Raw genomic sequence first — 15,845 nt, forward strand, 5'->3', positions numbered from 1 at the left:
GCCTCTTTATGGAGGCTGGGCCGACGAGAGAGAGAGGGGGGACGACCGGCCATCGCATCCGAACCAACCAGCCTCGTAGGTCCCGGCCGCAACGTCATCGATCCTCCCACATTAGATTCAGTGGCGCGTATTATCACCCAATACAGCAGGATGCCGCCGTTCACAACGGCCCCTCGATCCCTCGACTCGAGCGACCATTGATCACTACGGCTACGCGCGGCGGGGGGGCACGCCACCGCAAGCGGTATGACGACCAGCCTCGCAAGACGGACGCGCGTGCGCGCAAGGTGCGGAGGCATTTTAGGCCCATTCGTCCCATCTTGCTGCCCGTTCGGGTACACCCGACACACTGATTATGCCGCCCGTGCGGGGTCTCCAACCTGCCGGGTGAGTCAACTGCCACCATATGCATCTGTCCTCGTTGCCCGTCTCTCCGTGAGCGTGTGGGTGGGTGGCAAAACAGAGAAAAGGAAGACATGCACAGTGTGTACGGGAAGTACCCACATCTTCTCTACAACACAGTCCTCCATCTCTCATCACTTTCCTCACTCCACCCATCCACCGCCCACTGTCACTCCCCCTCTTCCTGCGACCACTCACCCACACCCCGTGTCGGATATCTGACCTCCGCCTATCGCCTCGGCCCGGCATGGGCCGCTCAAAGCCTTCTACTCGGTCGTCCGAGCCCAAATCGCCATTGGAGGCTACAAGCAGCGCCATTGACGCACATCTGGCCAAGACCAAGAAGGAAGGCTTCCAGGAAAGGCAGCGCTCCCTGCAGGCGGGCAACCGCCTCTTCCAAGACCTTATCGTATGTACCCCGCTGGCCGCTGGCGAGATTGTGGTGGCAAAGGCTGCCATCCCTGCCTTCCCCCCGCCTTCCCCGCCTTCCTGGCTCACCACCCCATAGAATAACAAGCGTCTTCCCTCGAACACCATCAACCATTTCTGCCTGTGGACCGAGAACGAGGTAGGTAGCCAAGATATTCCTTGCTCACCTACCATAGCTCTGCCTTCTCCTCCCATATGTCCCCAACGACCTCTACGCCGAGTACCACTATGCCATCCTCTCGCGCCTACTGCAAGTCGCAATCATCCCGCTGAGCGAGGAATACGACAACATTGTCAAGGTCCACCCCTCTCAACGCGGCTCGCTCGGTGCAGACGATGCAGTCGGCCATCTCGAGCGGGCTTGCAAGGTTGTCGTTTCGCTCATTGAGAGGTGAGTGGTAACAGAGCCAGAATGTTATGCTGACGGGTAGTGTCCAGGTGAGTTGAGCGCAAGACGACACATCTAACTCTACAAGGACCTTGATTCTATCAATGGCTACGGTGGGTACGGACACCTCGTCGACACTGACGCCGCAGTGATCGCAGAAGAGCTGCACACTCCCGAATGGCTGAAGCTCGTCGTCGACCTGCTGTGTGCCCTCCACGGCGGTATTAATGGCGGTCCCGATGCATCAGACGCGGTACGCTTACCTGTTATGTCTGTTGGCCGGCAAGCTTACACTACAGCTGTCTGATCTACTCAACTCCATTGTGGGCGAGCCGGAGGGACCTGCTCACGACCTCGTTATCAAGGAAGAGGTGGCCGGACTGTGAGTAGTACGAGACGATGTTCTGTTTCTGTCTGACCACGTCAGACCCAGAATCTGTCACCTCCTATTCCAGTCTACCTGTGAGTTATCTGCAGTTCTGTGATAGGGCTAACTCGCAGGCTCCTCGCTCTCAGTCAATCTGTTCCGCATCATCACTCCCTTCCTTGAGGCAGACATGTTCAACAACGCCATGCGTGGCGATTGGAACCCCAAGACGGGTAGAGCCATTCTTCGCGCCTTCACTACACACAGGCGCAAGAGTGATATACAGAGTTCATCCTCGACTTCGTGGAACCCTATTGTGAGTCCCAGAGCTGGGTCCTGCTGACCCCGTAGCTTTACATGAGTTTTGTCAACGCGGCACACACGCAAGGTGACGACGGGCCAATTGGCAGACCATACGGCTTTCAAATCACTTCATTTACCGTTCGTGGCAAAAGCCAGATCGACAACAAGCTGTGTCAGCGTCGACTGGAGAAGAACGAGGTGGTCGTCTACGTCGATCACTGGGCTATCCTCGTCAAGGTGAGAAGCCCTTTCCCTGCTGGTGAAGCTAAACATCTATAGACTTTTACCAAAGGTGGCGAAGAGAATGACGCATCCTTCCCTCTGAACCGCATTGAGGGTTTTACTCGCGATGAGAGTGACAGCACTGGTAAATCCACACTCCCAATCGCGCTGACCTGTGAGCTTTCAAGTTTGGCATTAGGAATTCCGATGGCAAGGGCCTTGCACCAGTGGTGATCGGAATCAAGGGTGACCAGGCCTCTGCCTTCCATGACTTTGTGACGAATCGTCTTCCAAAGGTGTGTGAGCAAGAGGTGGCTTCCTGCTGATTGTGTCCCAGAGTTCCAAAAATGGCGCCAGTGGCTCTTCATCTCCGCCTCTCCCATACCCCACCAAAGTGGTTGTTGATCCTGGTGAGTTTTGTTGATACTCAGCTGCAACTGTCTAACGTACTTAACAGCCGAAGCCAAGAATACCTACGCCCACGATGTTGGCCGGGACATGAGCGAAGCCACCAACAACGCGGAGGCGGTGAACCCTATCAACGACCCCATTCCGTCTGCGGGCGACGACTGGCATGTGCACGATCCCCTCGCTGAACCGTCCCAACCAAACCCCGACTCGAAGGGCAAGTCCAATGCCCCGGCTGCTATCCGCACGCGTGGTGAAAAGGAGACCATCTCGTCCGAGCCCGGCCCGTCGACGGCTGGTTCCAAAGCGACAGACTCTTCCGCAAAGATCGCTGCCAAGGTCACCAAGGCTGGACCAGTCACAGCGGAAGCTCAAGACAAGGATGAGGATCCAGCTGAAGCTGAAACGGATCAAGAAACCTCTACTCGTCGTCCAACCCGTGTCGCGGCCAAGGAAGCAGCAAAGAAGGCCCGGGTAGTTGCCATCGACGAGCAGAGTCAACCTACTCAAGTTAAGCCGGCTGCCTCCAGCACGAGCGACTCACCGGCGAGGAGTTCATCAGACTCACACCAAACATGCTCTGCTTCTCCGTCCGCCGACGACAACGTCCTGGGAGGAATCGGCGAGGATGATCCCGAGATGCACTACCCGGAGGCCAGTCAAACAGTGCCCAAGCCGTCACCGATCAAGAAGCCCACGAACACTTGTGAGTCGACACGCCGGTGAGAAGGGCTAACAAGAAGACGGTTCCAAGTCCATTCGCTTTCTAGATGCCAAGAGTGACGATGAGAGCGACGAGGAAGTCGGGCACATCATCAAGTCCCTTCCCCAGACATCGTCCAGGCCAAAGCGCTCGCCTCCCAAGTCCCGCAATATCGAGACCGTGCCCGACCCCAAGGTGGTCACGAGGACGTCTCCGCGCCAGCGAGTCTCCCGTCCTGCGAAGGCGAAGGCTGTGAAGACCAAGGCAGGTTGGAACCTTCCAGCAGAGCTAACCCGCCACAGTCTCCTGTCGGCACCACTGTTCGGGCCCGTCGCCGCATCGATCAGGCTGAGACGACGACCAAGACGCCTGCCGACGACAATCGCCTACATGTTGTGAAGCCACCCCGTCAAGCGGTCAAAGCTCCTCCACACGCCGATGACATTTGCGACGAGAAGCCTCTCCCATGGCTTCCCAACTTTCAGCACACTGAGGCTGTCAAGTCGATCCAGACGCAGCATAGCCCCTCGTCTTCCAATTCGGACCCCCAGGTGACAGGCGAGGACAGTCGCGTTAAACTTCCCAAACAGGCTCCGCAGCAGGTGGACGATGTGTTCAATGTGAGAAGCGATGTTAGTAAGGTGCTGACTGCCAGGACACTGATGACTATGACAATGTTCAGGACTTTGAAGAGGACCTGGGTGCCCAAGACCGCGACCCTTCTTCAAGCTTTGACGGCTCCCAACATCGCGACCTTGCTCAGGATGTCGATGCCCAAGCTTACGCTCCTCTCGATGTCCGCGTTCTTCAAGACCTTGTCGACCCCCAAGACTCGGATGTTTCTGAGCTCAACTTTGGCAATGGGCTTCCTATCGAGGACAATGTATTCGTCGACCTGCCTTCCCCCCACCACCCACTTCAAGAGTCTCCAGTCAACACCTTGGATAACGACGATTCAGTGACAGAGGGGCTCAGCCTTTCGGGTTTCAGGAGCAGCGTCAGTACAGACCGCGCCACAGACCCAGCACCCCCTTCTCGCCACATTCCCAAGGTCGATCCCCCAACACCGGTGGCTATTACCCACAAGAAGGAGCCCACGGTATCTGACATCGCGCAAACTCCCAGTGATCTGGGCTCGGACCAGTTTGTCACCTCGACGCCACTTGCGGTGTTCAACCACACGCGCTCCGCGTTCGCGCCCGAGTCGCCCAAGGTCATCGAATCCCCGCCCCAGGTCACCCAGGCCACACCCAAGGCCACTCTGTCCGCGCTCAAGGTTGCTGCGACGGACACTGAGGAGCGCTCCGTGAAGCACACCCGTTTCGGGGAACTGCCTGTCCGTACCCCGAAGCCTCCTCGTTCTCCAACGGCTGGAAAGCACGCAAGGATTGATCAAGTGAGTTGCGAGTGTTAGAGACCACGCTGACGCGCAGCTTTTGGGAGAGGCGGCCGAGGTGAGGTTATGTCTTGGTCGCGAGCTAACCGCGCAGATCATCCAGAGCCTCAACATGATGCGCCTGCAAGCTCCAAACCTCAAGACTCAAACCGCACGCCGCCGTATTGCCGGCTCGGCCAAGGCGGCCACGGACAAGTGGGCGACTGAAACGTGAGTGACTCGATTGTTATGCAGTACCCCTAACTCGCCAGCGGCACGCAGCTTGGCGCAGTCCAAAGTGCCTACGCGCCGCACGAAGCGAGTTATCAAGACCTCAAACACGCCCTCGTTGTTCTCAAGACTGAGACGGCTGCCCGCGACGAAAAGGTCCAAAGGTTCGCCACGAAGGGCGCGGCCCCAACCCCACTTCCCAAGACGCTCTTCTAGAGCCCCTAGGCATGTTTCCTGTACTTCCCCACCTGTTTGTACGCAGCCAAACCAAAAGGTTCCTTTGGTATCCTATGCGATTCATGCAAACAATCTGTGTAACAAGGGGGAATCCTATGCGGGGTGGCGGGGTTGTGTGTAGCGGGGGTATCGAGTGGGAGAGAAGAAAGGGGGAGTTACCTTGGAATGGCCGCCAACGAGGGGAAGGGGTTGGTCTTTGCGAGCACGACCATTTGCTTCTCGTGCGAAATATATCCCTTGATGTAACCCTGCACGGTTGTCAGCGACTCTGTGTGTCAATTGATCAACCTACCCGATAGACCATGTTGGCCACCATGCACTCCACCTCGTCCGAGTCTGCCGTGACGTGCTGGAGCTTGAGGGCGGTCTGGAACGTCGAGATGGGCATGCGCGTGCTCTTATCGCTGGCCATCCATGCGCGCTTGAACAGGACGCGCAGGCAGCCCTCGCGCGCGCGCTCGATGGCGAGGTAGGTGCTCATGCCCACGAGACGCGGCTGGGCCCACTCGAGCCGCTGGTCGTACTCTTCGACATTGCCCTCGCGGATCGCATCGACAAACGGCCCGTATACCTCCTTGAGGCGCGGGTTGGCGTCCAGCAGGTGCTGGGCCGGGAACGAGCCGCGCACAAGGTGTAAGGGGATGAGGTAGGTGAGGATAAGCCTGGACCCCGCGTCAGTCTTCCTTCTTCCTTTTCTCGTCACGGGTGGCTAAATGCGTTTGTCTACTTGCCAGCCACTCACTCCTGATTCCGCTTGGCGTCCACGGGACAGTGCAAGAACGCCCACGTGAGCTCGTCGTCGGCCTTCTTGTCGTCGCCGGCAAGGAAGGCGAGCATGCCAATGTAAAAGTGCCAAGTAACCTGGTCCGGGAGCGGCGCGTCGTCCACGGGAGGCGTCTTTGGGTCCGAGGTGACTGCACGCACAATGTTCTTGCACAGGTTGGGCTTGCCGACCTGGGATGAGATGGGTGTCAGCGGGGAAGCCGGGGAAGCTGAATCGGTCGCAGGCGTGGTGGACATTAGGATACGGTGAACCGCAGCTAGCTTGGCGGAGGCAGCAACAACCCAGCAGCAGCTCCCATCCTCTGCCGACCGACCTCAACGCCTCAGTACACTCACCTTGAAGTAACACTTCAAGCTCAAGCACGCGACGTGGTAGACGCCGTTCCTCCTGCTCTGCTGGCCCTTGTACGTGCGGTCGGTCGCGCAGATAGAGAACGCCTTGGACACGGTACGCGTGCACTCCTCCAGCGCGGGCATGCGTCCCGTGGCAGCATACGTCGCGCCATCGGCCTGCTCGGCGAGCTCGCGCAAGTCCCGGAGGAGCAAGTAGAGGATCGGGAGGGGCCATGCCGGCTGTTCTTGGAACCACCGGAAGAAGAGGGACACGAGCGCCGACTGGTGTGTGTATGCTCCGGCATAGTCGTTGTTGTACAGCGCGTTTACGGCTGCGCAGTGACGTACGGCAATCCCGTCCCAGTGTTCTGGGAGAGAGTGGCCTGGGTTGGCAAGACGCTTGGCCTGGGACACAAGTTGTCAGTGACGCGTGGGATGGACGGTGGTTGCGGGGAGGGGGAGGAGGGGCTCACATCGATGGCGCCGACGGTATTGTGCAGTCCGCGCGCGGTACGGTTGCGGCAGTCGAGGAGACGGACCAGAGGAACCGCATCCTCGTTTCGGAGTGGGTCGGCAAAGGCCTGAATGAACTGGGGGAGCTTCATTGTTTGATGGGGGGTGGAACGAGGTGTTGCTCTGTAGATGGGGGGCATTCGAGAGCCCAACATGAGTGAACCCGGCGTACGGCTCCGGGCGCTGCCTGCCTGCCAGGCACGGTTCAGTGGAGACTGCCCGTCACGTGGCTGTATTTATGACCACCCCCCATTTTAAGGAAAGTTCTGAGCGTTTGTGATCGCTGGGTCGGATCCGAGGCGGCAGCTCTCGTGTGGGCTGCAATGACATTTCGAGCCAGATTTGCATGTCAAACAACAACCACTACAGAACATCTCTACTCAAGACCCGAGTGCTAATAAGAGAGCTCTCCAACACACCCACCCCATCTCCTCATCCCCCCCTCACGCACGTCGACCTTTGACGTCCTTTCCCTTCACCCATCACCACCCACTCCAGCCCCTCTTTCGGCACCCCTCACCCCACCCTCCCTAGACCACTAGATCCTCCACCATGGCTGTCCGTGAGTTGTTGCTCGTGTGCCCGCACCCGTGTCCGCCCGTGTCACTGACATCCCCTCCAGGCTGCCAGTTCGAGAACTCGACCGACATCGGTGTCTTCTCCAAGCTCACCAACTCGTGGGTATCAAAGCTTCCTATCGGCCTCTCGGTTTGAGCAAAAGCTTTACCATTGCCGACGTTGTTTCGTGTGTGACTAATCCTCTTCCAGCTACTGCCTGACCGCGTTGGCCTCGTCGACCAACTTTTACTCTGCCTTTGAGGCCGAGCTCGCGGACGTCATCCCCATCGTCCACACCACCATTGCCGGCACCCGCATCGTCGGCCGTCTGACCGCCGGCAACCGCCACGGCCTCCTCGTCCCCTCGACCACGACCGACCAGGAGCTGCAGCACCTGCGTAACTCGCTCCCCCCCTCGGTCGCCATCCAGCGTGTCGAGGAGCGTCTCTCGGCGCTCGGCAACGTCATTGCCTGCAACGACTACGTGGCGCTCGTCCACCCCGACATTGACCGCGAGACCGAGGAGATCATTGCCGACACCCTCAAGGTCGAGGTCTTCCGTCAAACCATTGCCAGCAACGTCCTCGTTGGCTCGTACTGTGCCCTGTCCAACCAGGTTAGTAGAGCAGAGTATAGTGGCAGCACCTGTGGTCCTACGGGACAGTAACTGACACTATCTGATCCTTCTCCCCCCCTCTCTTGTCCCAAACACTGACGTCTCCCTCCAGGGCGGTCTCGTCCACCCCAAGACCACCCGTTCGGAGCTGGACGAGCTCTCGTCGCTGCTGCAGGTGCCCCTCGTCGCCGGAACCGTCAACCGCGGTTCCGAGGTCATTGGCGCCGGCATGGTCGTCAACGACTGGTGCGCCTTCACCGGTCTCGACACCACCGCCACCGAGGTGTCCGTCATCGAGGCCACCTTCCGCCTCCAGGGCCAGACCAGCGCCGCCGTCATCAACGAGATGCGCGACTCGCTCATTGACCACTACGCCTAAGTGGTGGAAACAAAACGAAAAAGGGAGTAAAGAGAACTCAGGGGGGGCAGACATCGTCGTCGCTCTCTCTCTTTCTCTCCCTCTCTCTCTTTTTTTTCCTTGTGGAATCTCTATACCCCTTGCCGTGCCCCTCACCTCAATCTGTTCCCTTTTACATCTTTTCACTGTTTTCCATGGGGAAATGCGGGCTCGAGGGATTCAGAAGGAGCGGTGGGCGGCGAGTTATAGATTGTACGATGCATCCTGGACCTGCGGCACAGAGGGGAAGGAGCGGTAGCACAGTGACGGAGAGAGGACACACAGCAAGAGGACATTTGGCAAGGACGCGTTACGAGAGCGCCACTGACGCTAGTGATCGGTTCCGGCAAACTGGGCCTTGTGTCACTTGGGGTCTCTCTATTCTCTCTCCATTCTCGCTCCAGCCATTGTGCTTGAAAGTACGCATGATGCATCGGTCTACCAGCTAACGGCAAAGTGCATTAACAGGCCAAATGTCCCTAATTATCCGTGTGTGTGTGTTGAGAGTGTGCCGATCCAGGCGGCCAGTCGGGCTGGCCCTGTGGCTCGGTCGGTTGTTTCTCGTCTCGTTAAACGCTGTCATCTGATCCGAGAGAGAGATGATGAAATGAGATGAGATGAGGCAGCGGTTCGTTCCTTTCGTATATACCCAAAATAGTGGTGCCGGAAGTGTGTGTGTGTGTGCGTGTTGTCTATACAGTTATGAATGATGGTGTGCTTGCCCACAGCTATGACGATGGCGGTGTTCGTGAATGTTGCCGTAGGTCGTCGAGCTGGGATAAGGGATCGCGTCGATGTGCAGGTGTGGCGGTGGGCAGTGCGTGCCAAGGCCAAGACGACGGGAGATCGAGGTTGGATCAGGTCCAAGATGTTCCAAAGAACAGACCCCCTAGGGCTGCATCACTTGCGGGGACACATGGATGGCGCCAGCAATGTCCAGAGTGGCGTACAGGTGCCACGCGGCAAGGGCGAGGAGGATGACAATGACGAGCGAGCGGAGGGTTGCAGTTCCGCCCAGGCCGAACCGGCGGGCACCATATGATGCTGATGGGTTGAGGAGCACAATCTGCTTGGGCGGCGGCGAGCACGGACGGTCACAGTGGGCCTCGGCTGTGAGGGGGTCAGTTGGGCAATCCCTAAGACCGGGGGGCATAGGATCTGGCACAGCAAAAGGCTGCCCTTTTGGTGAGACTTACTGAGGACGATAGTTGGCACGCCAAAGGTGCGCTTCTCGCAAGGCGAGGACGGACGCGACGGCATACGGGGAGGAGTAGAGGGAGCTTGCAAGAGTCAGTACGACAAGAATAACAATCGCAGCAGATATGAGGGAAAGGATGCGCCTGACGTCTGGGCCAGACACCAAGTGGCGACCGAGCAAGGCCGCGTCGGAGGCTCGGTCGGAGCCAGCTCGGTGCAGAGCCTTGCAAGCCTTGCAAGCCTTGCCAAAGCCTGCGTACGCCACGGGTGGGTCCAAGCGTGGTTGTTCCAAAACTCACTGGGACGGGGAGACATGGCGATATGAAAAAATCGGCAAAGGGAAGGAAGGGGTGGTGCCAAAAGGGTCTTTGGTATCAAGGTAAGAGGTTGTCGGTGGCGTTTCGGCGGCAGGCGGGTAACCTGTTCTGGCTGTTCTGGCGTCGGGCGTTTCGGCGTCGGTAGACAGTCACTGCGCAAAGGTCGAGACCGCGAGCAAAGTCGGCAGTAAAAGCAGGGAAGGGGACGTAAAGATAGCGAGGGAGAGACGGCTGTTGCAAAGAGGCAAGAGCGGCTGTTGAAGAGAGAGAGGAGAGTACGAGTTGAAGCTATGTGTCGGCGTCTGCGTGCGAACTAGTGAGGACGACAAGGGCGGCGTGTGCAGGGGGGAGGTGTTGCTGGCGCGGAATGATATGACCCAGGACGAACAAGTGTCGGATTAGGGTAAAGGGGCAAACTGCGTGTGTTTGGCGCGCGGAGGGATCGGGGCTGTCTCAAACGGTCTGATCGACACGAGATGCGTTGGTGTTGGCTCCTGGCGGGCAGGTCGGTATCCGGGCTGCGGACACAAAGTTGTCTTTAAAGAAAAGCTGTCAAAGGAGGTCGACGGCTGTGGAGAAGAGGAGTGCTGAAGTGGATTGCGAAAGGAACGCGCAGACTCCTTTTAAACGGGGTTCGAGCTGTGTGGGAGATTCCAACAGATGAGCTTGGCGGGGCGTGCGAGGCCGTGCGTCGGTGGGGGACGGTGGGGGAAGTGGAAAGGGCGGTGGGTCTGGGGTGGGACGGAGAAGGCGCGCGATAACGAGGAACGAGGTGTCGCAGTGGTGCTGTTAGAGAGCGTAGGTGGTGGTGAGAGAGAGAGAGAGAGAGAGTGTGTGTGTGTGTGTGGGTTGTTTGGGCCGAGTGTCAAACGTCGGCGGGAAGGGAGTGTCGAGGGTTGTCGAGGACGGTGGGTGGGGCGGCGACGAGCGAAAGAGAAACACGTCTCTTGCAATGGATGTCGATGTGCGTGTATGTGTTGTTGAAAGAAGAGAGAGAGTGAGGAGAGAAGAGCGACCACGAAAGCGACTGGCTGCGACCGACAGACTGGCGGACGAGAGAGAGAGAGTTTGGCGAGGAACGGAAACCCCAGACACGAAAGACAGGAACGGGATACCTCTGCGAGCACACCGGCGTGTCAACACCCAAACCTCCTCTCTCATTCCCTCCCTGTTTGCCGTTGTCGCCCTGGCCCGCGCCGGTCTCGTGCGCCGCAATCCTGCTGGCCTGCTGCTGCTGCTTAACGTGCATGCTTGTGCTGCTAGCCGAGACCGTGTTGCACCCTTTTGCCGCCTCCTCGTCACCCTTGCCGGCCGGGGATTCTTTCCAGCGCTTGCACTCCACCTGAGGTCAAAGGCGGAAGGATTAAGGAAGGCTTGTCTCTTCACGTCACACCCAACCTTGCTGGAAAACCTGGAACCGATCTACCGTGGACATGATTGCAGCCAGAGCCAGCCGCCTTGCTCCTCCTGGGTTCTTTAGGCGGTTGTTCGGTTGTTCCCTGTGGCCCGTCGCTCGCTTTGCACACTTTACCTGATGCCGGCCTGATGATGGACCCCCCAACAGCAACCCCCTTTCGCCTGACTCAGCTCTTGACGCCGGACCTCGTAGTGGCAATCGTCCCTGTGTCCCTCCCTATTCATTTGGGCACACCCCCAGGAGCACCACCACCACCCAGGCCGTGCATCGGGGGGGGGTTGGGGGTGGGGTGCCACGCTGGATCATCGATAGGCGCCACCTGCAGGCCCGACCATGGCACCCAAAGGGTGTTGTGCGCGCGGCAGCGACAGCGCCACCACAACACGACCACTTATTCCGCGTTCGCGCAGCAAAGGGATAAGAGTGGATGATGCCTGCGCCGTCTCGCTTTCCTGTTTACGTGCATACGGGCATACGGCCATACGGTAACGGGGCTCGCGTGGAATGCTGGCAAGAGACGTACAGTAGAAATACCTGTTGCCTGTGCCCCAATTACCCAACTACGGTAGCGCTAGTGATGCTGCCCGCAAACAAACACCAAACAACCCCCCCGGCCGCGGATGCTCCAGGACAACAACCCTCAATTGGTACCTCCAGTACTAGTTAGTGCATGGTCGGCAAACGAGACACAAACCAAACACGGCTGAGGGAGGTGCGGGAAACGCCGCATCAGCCGCTCGCAGCCGTGTGCCGCCAGCCACGGTCAAAACCGTATATTCAGAGTGTCAAACAAATAGAGACGGCGAGTGCAAAGAGTCACGAGATCGTACGGGCGTGTGGAGCACTCTGAATAGTCTGGAATGCGCGTAGCATGCACCCAGCGATGCTGTTCTGTGCGGTACTGTGTACTGTGAGGTGGTGGTGCGGGTGGGGGGGTTACAAGCAGGAATGAATGACAATGCCCCACCTGAGGCCCAACCCGCCAGCCCTCGTACCGTGTTCTTTGGGGCGTCCTCGTCGTGTTGAATTGTGTCCCATTGCACCAGTTGGCCCGTGGCGCACGCGTTTGTGCAAAAAGTGCGCAAACAGCGTCAACGCAGACTGGGACGCAGGAAACCCAGGATAAAAGGATATAAAGGAATGATAAAGGAACGAGGTACAGAACAATACAGTACAGTACAGACGCGAGAGACGGGAAAGAAGGACAAAGGAAAGAATAAACAGAATTGACGACGTGCCAACGGAAACGGCAAACGCGCGATGGTTACGTACGGTACGTACGGTACGTACTGTACAGTACAGTACCAGTCACCGTGTTACACACAGACACAAGCTGCAAAGTTGGCCAGGCGCCTGCTGCCCCAACCACAAACCTTGTTGTTGGAGCTGCCACAGCGAGCGGCCGTTCTGGAATTGTCACTGCAGGGGGAGAGGGCGTTTCACGCCCAAAGCATACATACAGAGGTGGAGCATGCTACATGTCTCAACTGTTGCAACTGGCATGGGCATGGTTCGCAATGCTAGAGCCTGGCCTGGCCTTTGCTGTTTCGTTTGTTTGTTTGTTTCGTTTGACACATTTTGACTGCTTGTTTGGTCGTTTTTTGTTTTAGTGTGCGTTTAGTCCACCACGCTGCACCGAGGTGGCTAGGTGGCGCAAAGCTAGCGCGGTGGACCGTTTCCCAGACGCGACACAACAACAACAACTGACAAACTGCTCCACCATCACCATCACCACCCACTAGTGACCTGCCGCGACACACGGGTCTTGGCAGTACCGTGCCCAGCGAAACCGGCAGGACAAAACGACACTTGAGAACGCCTCCCGGAGCCCATCCCCCCATCCGCTCCTTTCCGCAGCGAAAGTGGCGAGCAGGCCGCGGGCTCTGTCATGTGTCGGTGGGGATGTGGCGGAGACGAGATGAGATGAGATGAGACGGAGATGCCGTAGCGCTAGCCGTGTGCCGCTGTTGCCCTGGTGCTGCTGTTGCCGCTCCTGCTGCCGATACCATATGCCGCATGCCGCAGTCAGCCATTTCATCTCATCCCATTCACCAGACGAGTATCCTATCCTGATCAAAGCGCTGCATCACTGCCTGCTGCCTGCTGCGTTGGTTCATTTGCTAATAATCTGCATTTTGTAGGCACTCTTCTCTTCTCTTCTCTCTCTCTCTCCATTCTGGAGTGGGGTGCGGTAATACTTCTCTCTATAGACACAACAGAAAAGAAAAGAAAAAGATCTTCTTATGGTAAAAACTACGGCCTACGGTATACAGTGGGAATGCGGAAAGGTGGGTGGGTGGGTGGGGTTGATTGAATTCATGCAGTAAGTGGGGTCGGTGGGTGTCGTCGCAGTGGGAGTGGCAGTGTGGGTCGTCTCAGTTTTGGTGGGTTTACTCCTTTTGGGGGGAGGGGCAAACTATGCGCGGGTAGGCATGGCCGGGTGCTTGAAGAAGCCGCCGAGAACGCCTAGGGGGTTTTCGCGCACGCGGAGGGTTTCCGCTGGAGACGAGCCACTGGCCACCTTGAGGCCTGCCATGGCGTGGGCGAGGTCGTCGGCCGTGGTCTGGGCGGCGGGCGCGTTGTTGCCGCGCGCCGCGGGGACGACCCTGTCAATGTCGACGACGGCGAGACGCGCCTTGCCCGTGACGACGGCGGCGAGCTTGTCCGAGTCGACCTTGGACGACGAGCCCGAGAACGCTGACCAGAACGACGAGGTGAGCTTGGACATGACGTGCTCGGCGGCGGTGGCGGCGATGGCAGTGGCAGACTTTGCGACGCTGGGCGAGCTTGTGGGCTCGTCCTGGGGGCTGACGAAGAACTTGGGGCGGAGGTCGGCGGGGACGTTGGCCTTGTCGGCGGCAGCCTCGCGGGCGAGACGGGACCAGAGCTGCATGCGGTAGCTGTCCATGGAGCGCACAGAGTAAGGGGTGTTCTCTGCCCACTCGGCAAAGGTCGACGAGTCAATGTCGCGGCCACCGTCGAGGGGGGCGCCAAGGGAGAGGACCTTGTCTGCGGGGTCGTTGCGCTTGTTGAGCAAAGGGTTGAGGTTGGGCTGCGGCGGCAGGGTGAGCTCGGGGCTGAAGACGGTGTGGCAGATGGTGTTGCCGCCACCGAAAATGTTGTCGTTGCCACCCCAGAAGTTGCGGTTGGTGTCAAAGCCCGAAACGTCCTTGCGGGTGTTGACAGTCACGGGCACCGACGCGAGACGGCGAGAGGAAGTGGCAGGCGACTCGGTCACGGGCATGGCGAGAGCGTTCAATATGGCGGGCGACTGGCCGACCTGGTCTGCCGACTCGGGGTGAAGCACCTTCATGGTGCTGGCCTTGAGGGCCTCGAGCTCGCGGCGGAGGTCCTGGTTCTCGGCGCGCGAGACAAGAAGCTCGTCACGGATCGAGTCAATGACCGAGTCGCGGTCCTTGATGTGCGCCTCGAGGGTGCCAATGTAGTCCTTGCGGCGGGTACGGAACGCACGCGCACTGAGCTTGTTGCGGAGCTGACGCTTCTCCTTGCTGCTGAGCTTCTTGTACTCTTCCGGCGACGGGCGCCAGCTGTCGTCGTCGTCCAGGTCCTCGTCCTCACCGCGCACGACCGACGACATGCCACCACCCTTCTTTCCACCCTTGCCGCGGCCAGCCGAAAAGATGGATGACAGGGGAACGAGCTTTTCAATCTTGTCGTCGATGCCGTCGGCCGACGCCATCGAGTCGGCGCGGATGGAGCGGAGGGGCGGGGTAGGCATCTCGGAGGGGTTGATGGCAACGAGTTGCTCGTCGGCGGCCCACTCGGGGACGGCAGGCAAAGCGTTGATGGCGGGCGTGGGGGCGGCGGACGACACCGAGGGGGCGGTGGACGCGGCCATTGCAGACGCGGGCGTGAGAGACGAGGGCGTCACGCTTGGTGCCGTGGGAGCGAAAACGAGGGAAGGGTTGATGGCTCCAGGGGCCAAGGCCTGGGCGGTGGTCGCCTGCTGCTGCTGTTGCTGCTGCTGCTGCTGACTCACGTCGCCAAAACCGTACTCGCTCTGGTACTGCATGAGGTTGTTGAGAAGCTGCTGGAGCGCCTCCTGCTGGTTTGGGGGAAGCACAGGCATGGCGGCAACGGGGGCGGGCGCCTGTGGCTGCTGCTGCTGCTGCTGGGGCTGTGCGATCGGGATGTAGTCAACCGGCTCCTGCTTGATGTGAATCTCGCCCATGGTGCCCAAGTTGGAGGGACCACCGAGCGACATCATCTTCTTCTCGTCTGCAAAGTCGAATGAGAAGAGGCTCTCGTCGTACTGGGGCGGTGAGGGCGCAAACGAGAGGGGGGAAGGGGTGTGGTTGACGGAAATGGTCTGCGGCGACTGGCCTGGTGTCAGCCAAGGTGGGCGGATAAGCGACATTATCAGCACACTCACGCTCTCGTTGCCGCTCTCTGCAGTGCTGCTAAAGCTGTCAAAGTTGAGGAACTCTGCAAAGTCCATGGTGGGCTTGCCGACGAGCTCGGGGACTGGGTCGAACTCGAAGATTTGGTTAAGAGGGACGGTAGCCTCGGCCATGGTGGCGGGAAGTTGGAGAGGGTGTGTCTCAATCGCTAGGGGGGGAGGAAGGGGGGTGTCGCTTGGACTCCTTATATGAGGGCTGGGCGGGGTGTCAGTTTCCAAGGAGTTTGGC

At 58.9% G+C, this 15,845-nt stretch overlaps 5 protein-coding genes across 5 annotated transcripts; 2 read left to right on the forward strand and 3 right to left on the reverse strand.

Moving 5' to 3' along the window:
- Positions 1–649: 649 nt before the first annotated feature.
- EHS24_007122 (uncharacterized protein) lies at positions 650–5,044 on the forward strand (the record flags this gene model as incomplete). Its single annotated transcript, XM_028622498.1, has 20 exons — positions 650–811; positions 911–970; positions 1,008–1,222; positions 1,263–1,269; positions 1,308–1,332; positions 1,369–1,472; positions 1,519–1,601; positions 1,653–1,681; positions 1,736–1,902; positions 2,067–2,126; positions 2,169–2,286; positions 2,340–2,407; positions 2,449–2,521; positions 2,569–3,225; positions 3,263–3,417; positions 3,525–3,842; positions 3,905–4,618; positions 4,656–4,676; positions 4,713–4,828; positions 4,870–5,044. 20 exons carry the CDS (start codon positions 650–652, stop codon positions 5,042–5,044), a joined length of 3,327 nt encoding a protein of 1,108 aa, XP_028477390.1.
- A 176-nt stretch (positions 5,045–5,220) lies between these two features.
- On the reverse strand, positions 5,221–6,786 carry CSN12 (COP9 signalosome (CSN) subunit; the record flags this gene model as incomplete). The annotated part of the gene is made up of 5 exons (XM_028622499.1): positions 5,221–5,313; positions 5,358–5,727; positions 5,808–6,109; positions 6,185–6,586; positions 6,655–6,786. 5 exons carry the CDS (start codon positions 6,784–6,786, stop codon positions 5,221–5,223), a joined length of 1,299 nt encoding a protein of 432 aa, XP_028477391.1.
- Positions 6,787–7,246: 460 nt separating this feature from the next.
- On the forward strand, positions 7,247–8,247 carry TIF6 (Eukaryotic translation initiation factor 6; the record flags this gene model as incomplete). The annotated part of the gene is made up of 4 exons (XM_028622500.1): positions 7,247–7,256; positions 7,317–7,371; positions 7,463–7,868; positions 7,981–8,247. The coding sequence occupies 4 exons, from the start codon at positions 7,247–7,249 to the stop codon at positions 8,245–8,247; spliced, it is 738 nt and encodes a 245-aa protein (XP_028477392.1).
- Positions 8,248–9,154: 907 nt separating this feature from the next.
- EHS24_007125 (uncharacterized protein) lies at positions 9,155–9,777 on the reverse strand (the record flags this gene model as incomplete). Its single annotated transcript, XM_028622501.1, has 3 exons — positions 9,155–9,401; positions 9,462–9,714; positions 9,762–9,777. 3 exons carry the CDS (start codon positions 9,775–9,777, stop codon positions 9,155–9,157), a joined length of 516 nt encoding a protein of 171 aa, XP_028477393.1.
- Positions 9,778–13,612: 3,835 nt separating this feature from the next.
- EHS24_007126 (uncharacterized protein) lies at positions 13,613–15,730 on the reverse strand (the record flags this gene model as incomplete). The annotated part of the gene is made up of 2 exons (XM_028622502.1): positions 13,613–15,535; positions 15,590–15,730. 2 exons carry the CDS (start codon positions 15,728–15,730, stop codon positions 13,613–13,615), a joined length of 2,064 nt encoding a protein of 687 aa, XP_028477394.1.
- Positions 15,731–15,845: the final 115 nt, after the last annotated feature.

This window comes from Apiotrichum porosum (genome assembly GCF_003942205.1).
Source record: "Apiotrichum porosum strain DSM 27194 chromosome Unknown scaffold_4, whole genome shotgun sequence".
In the NCBI taxonomy this organism is placed as follows: domain Eukaryota; kingdom Fungi; phylum Basidiomycota; class Tremellomycetes; order Trichosporonales; family Trichosporonaceae; genus Apiotrichum; species Apiotrichum porosum.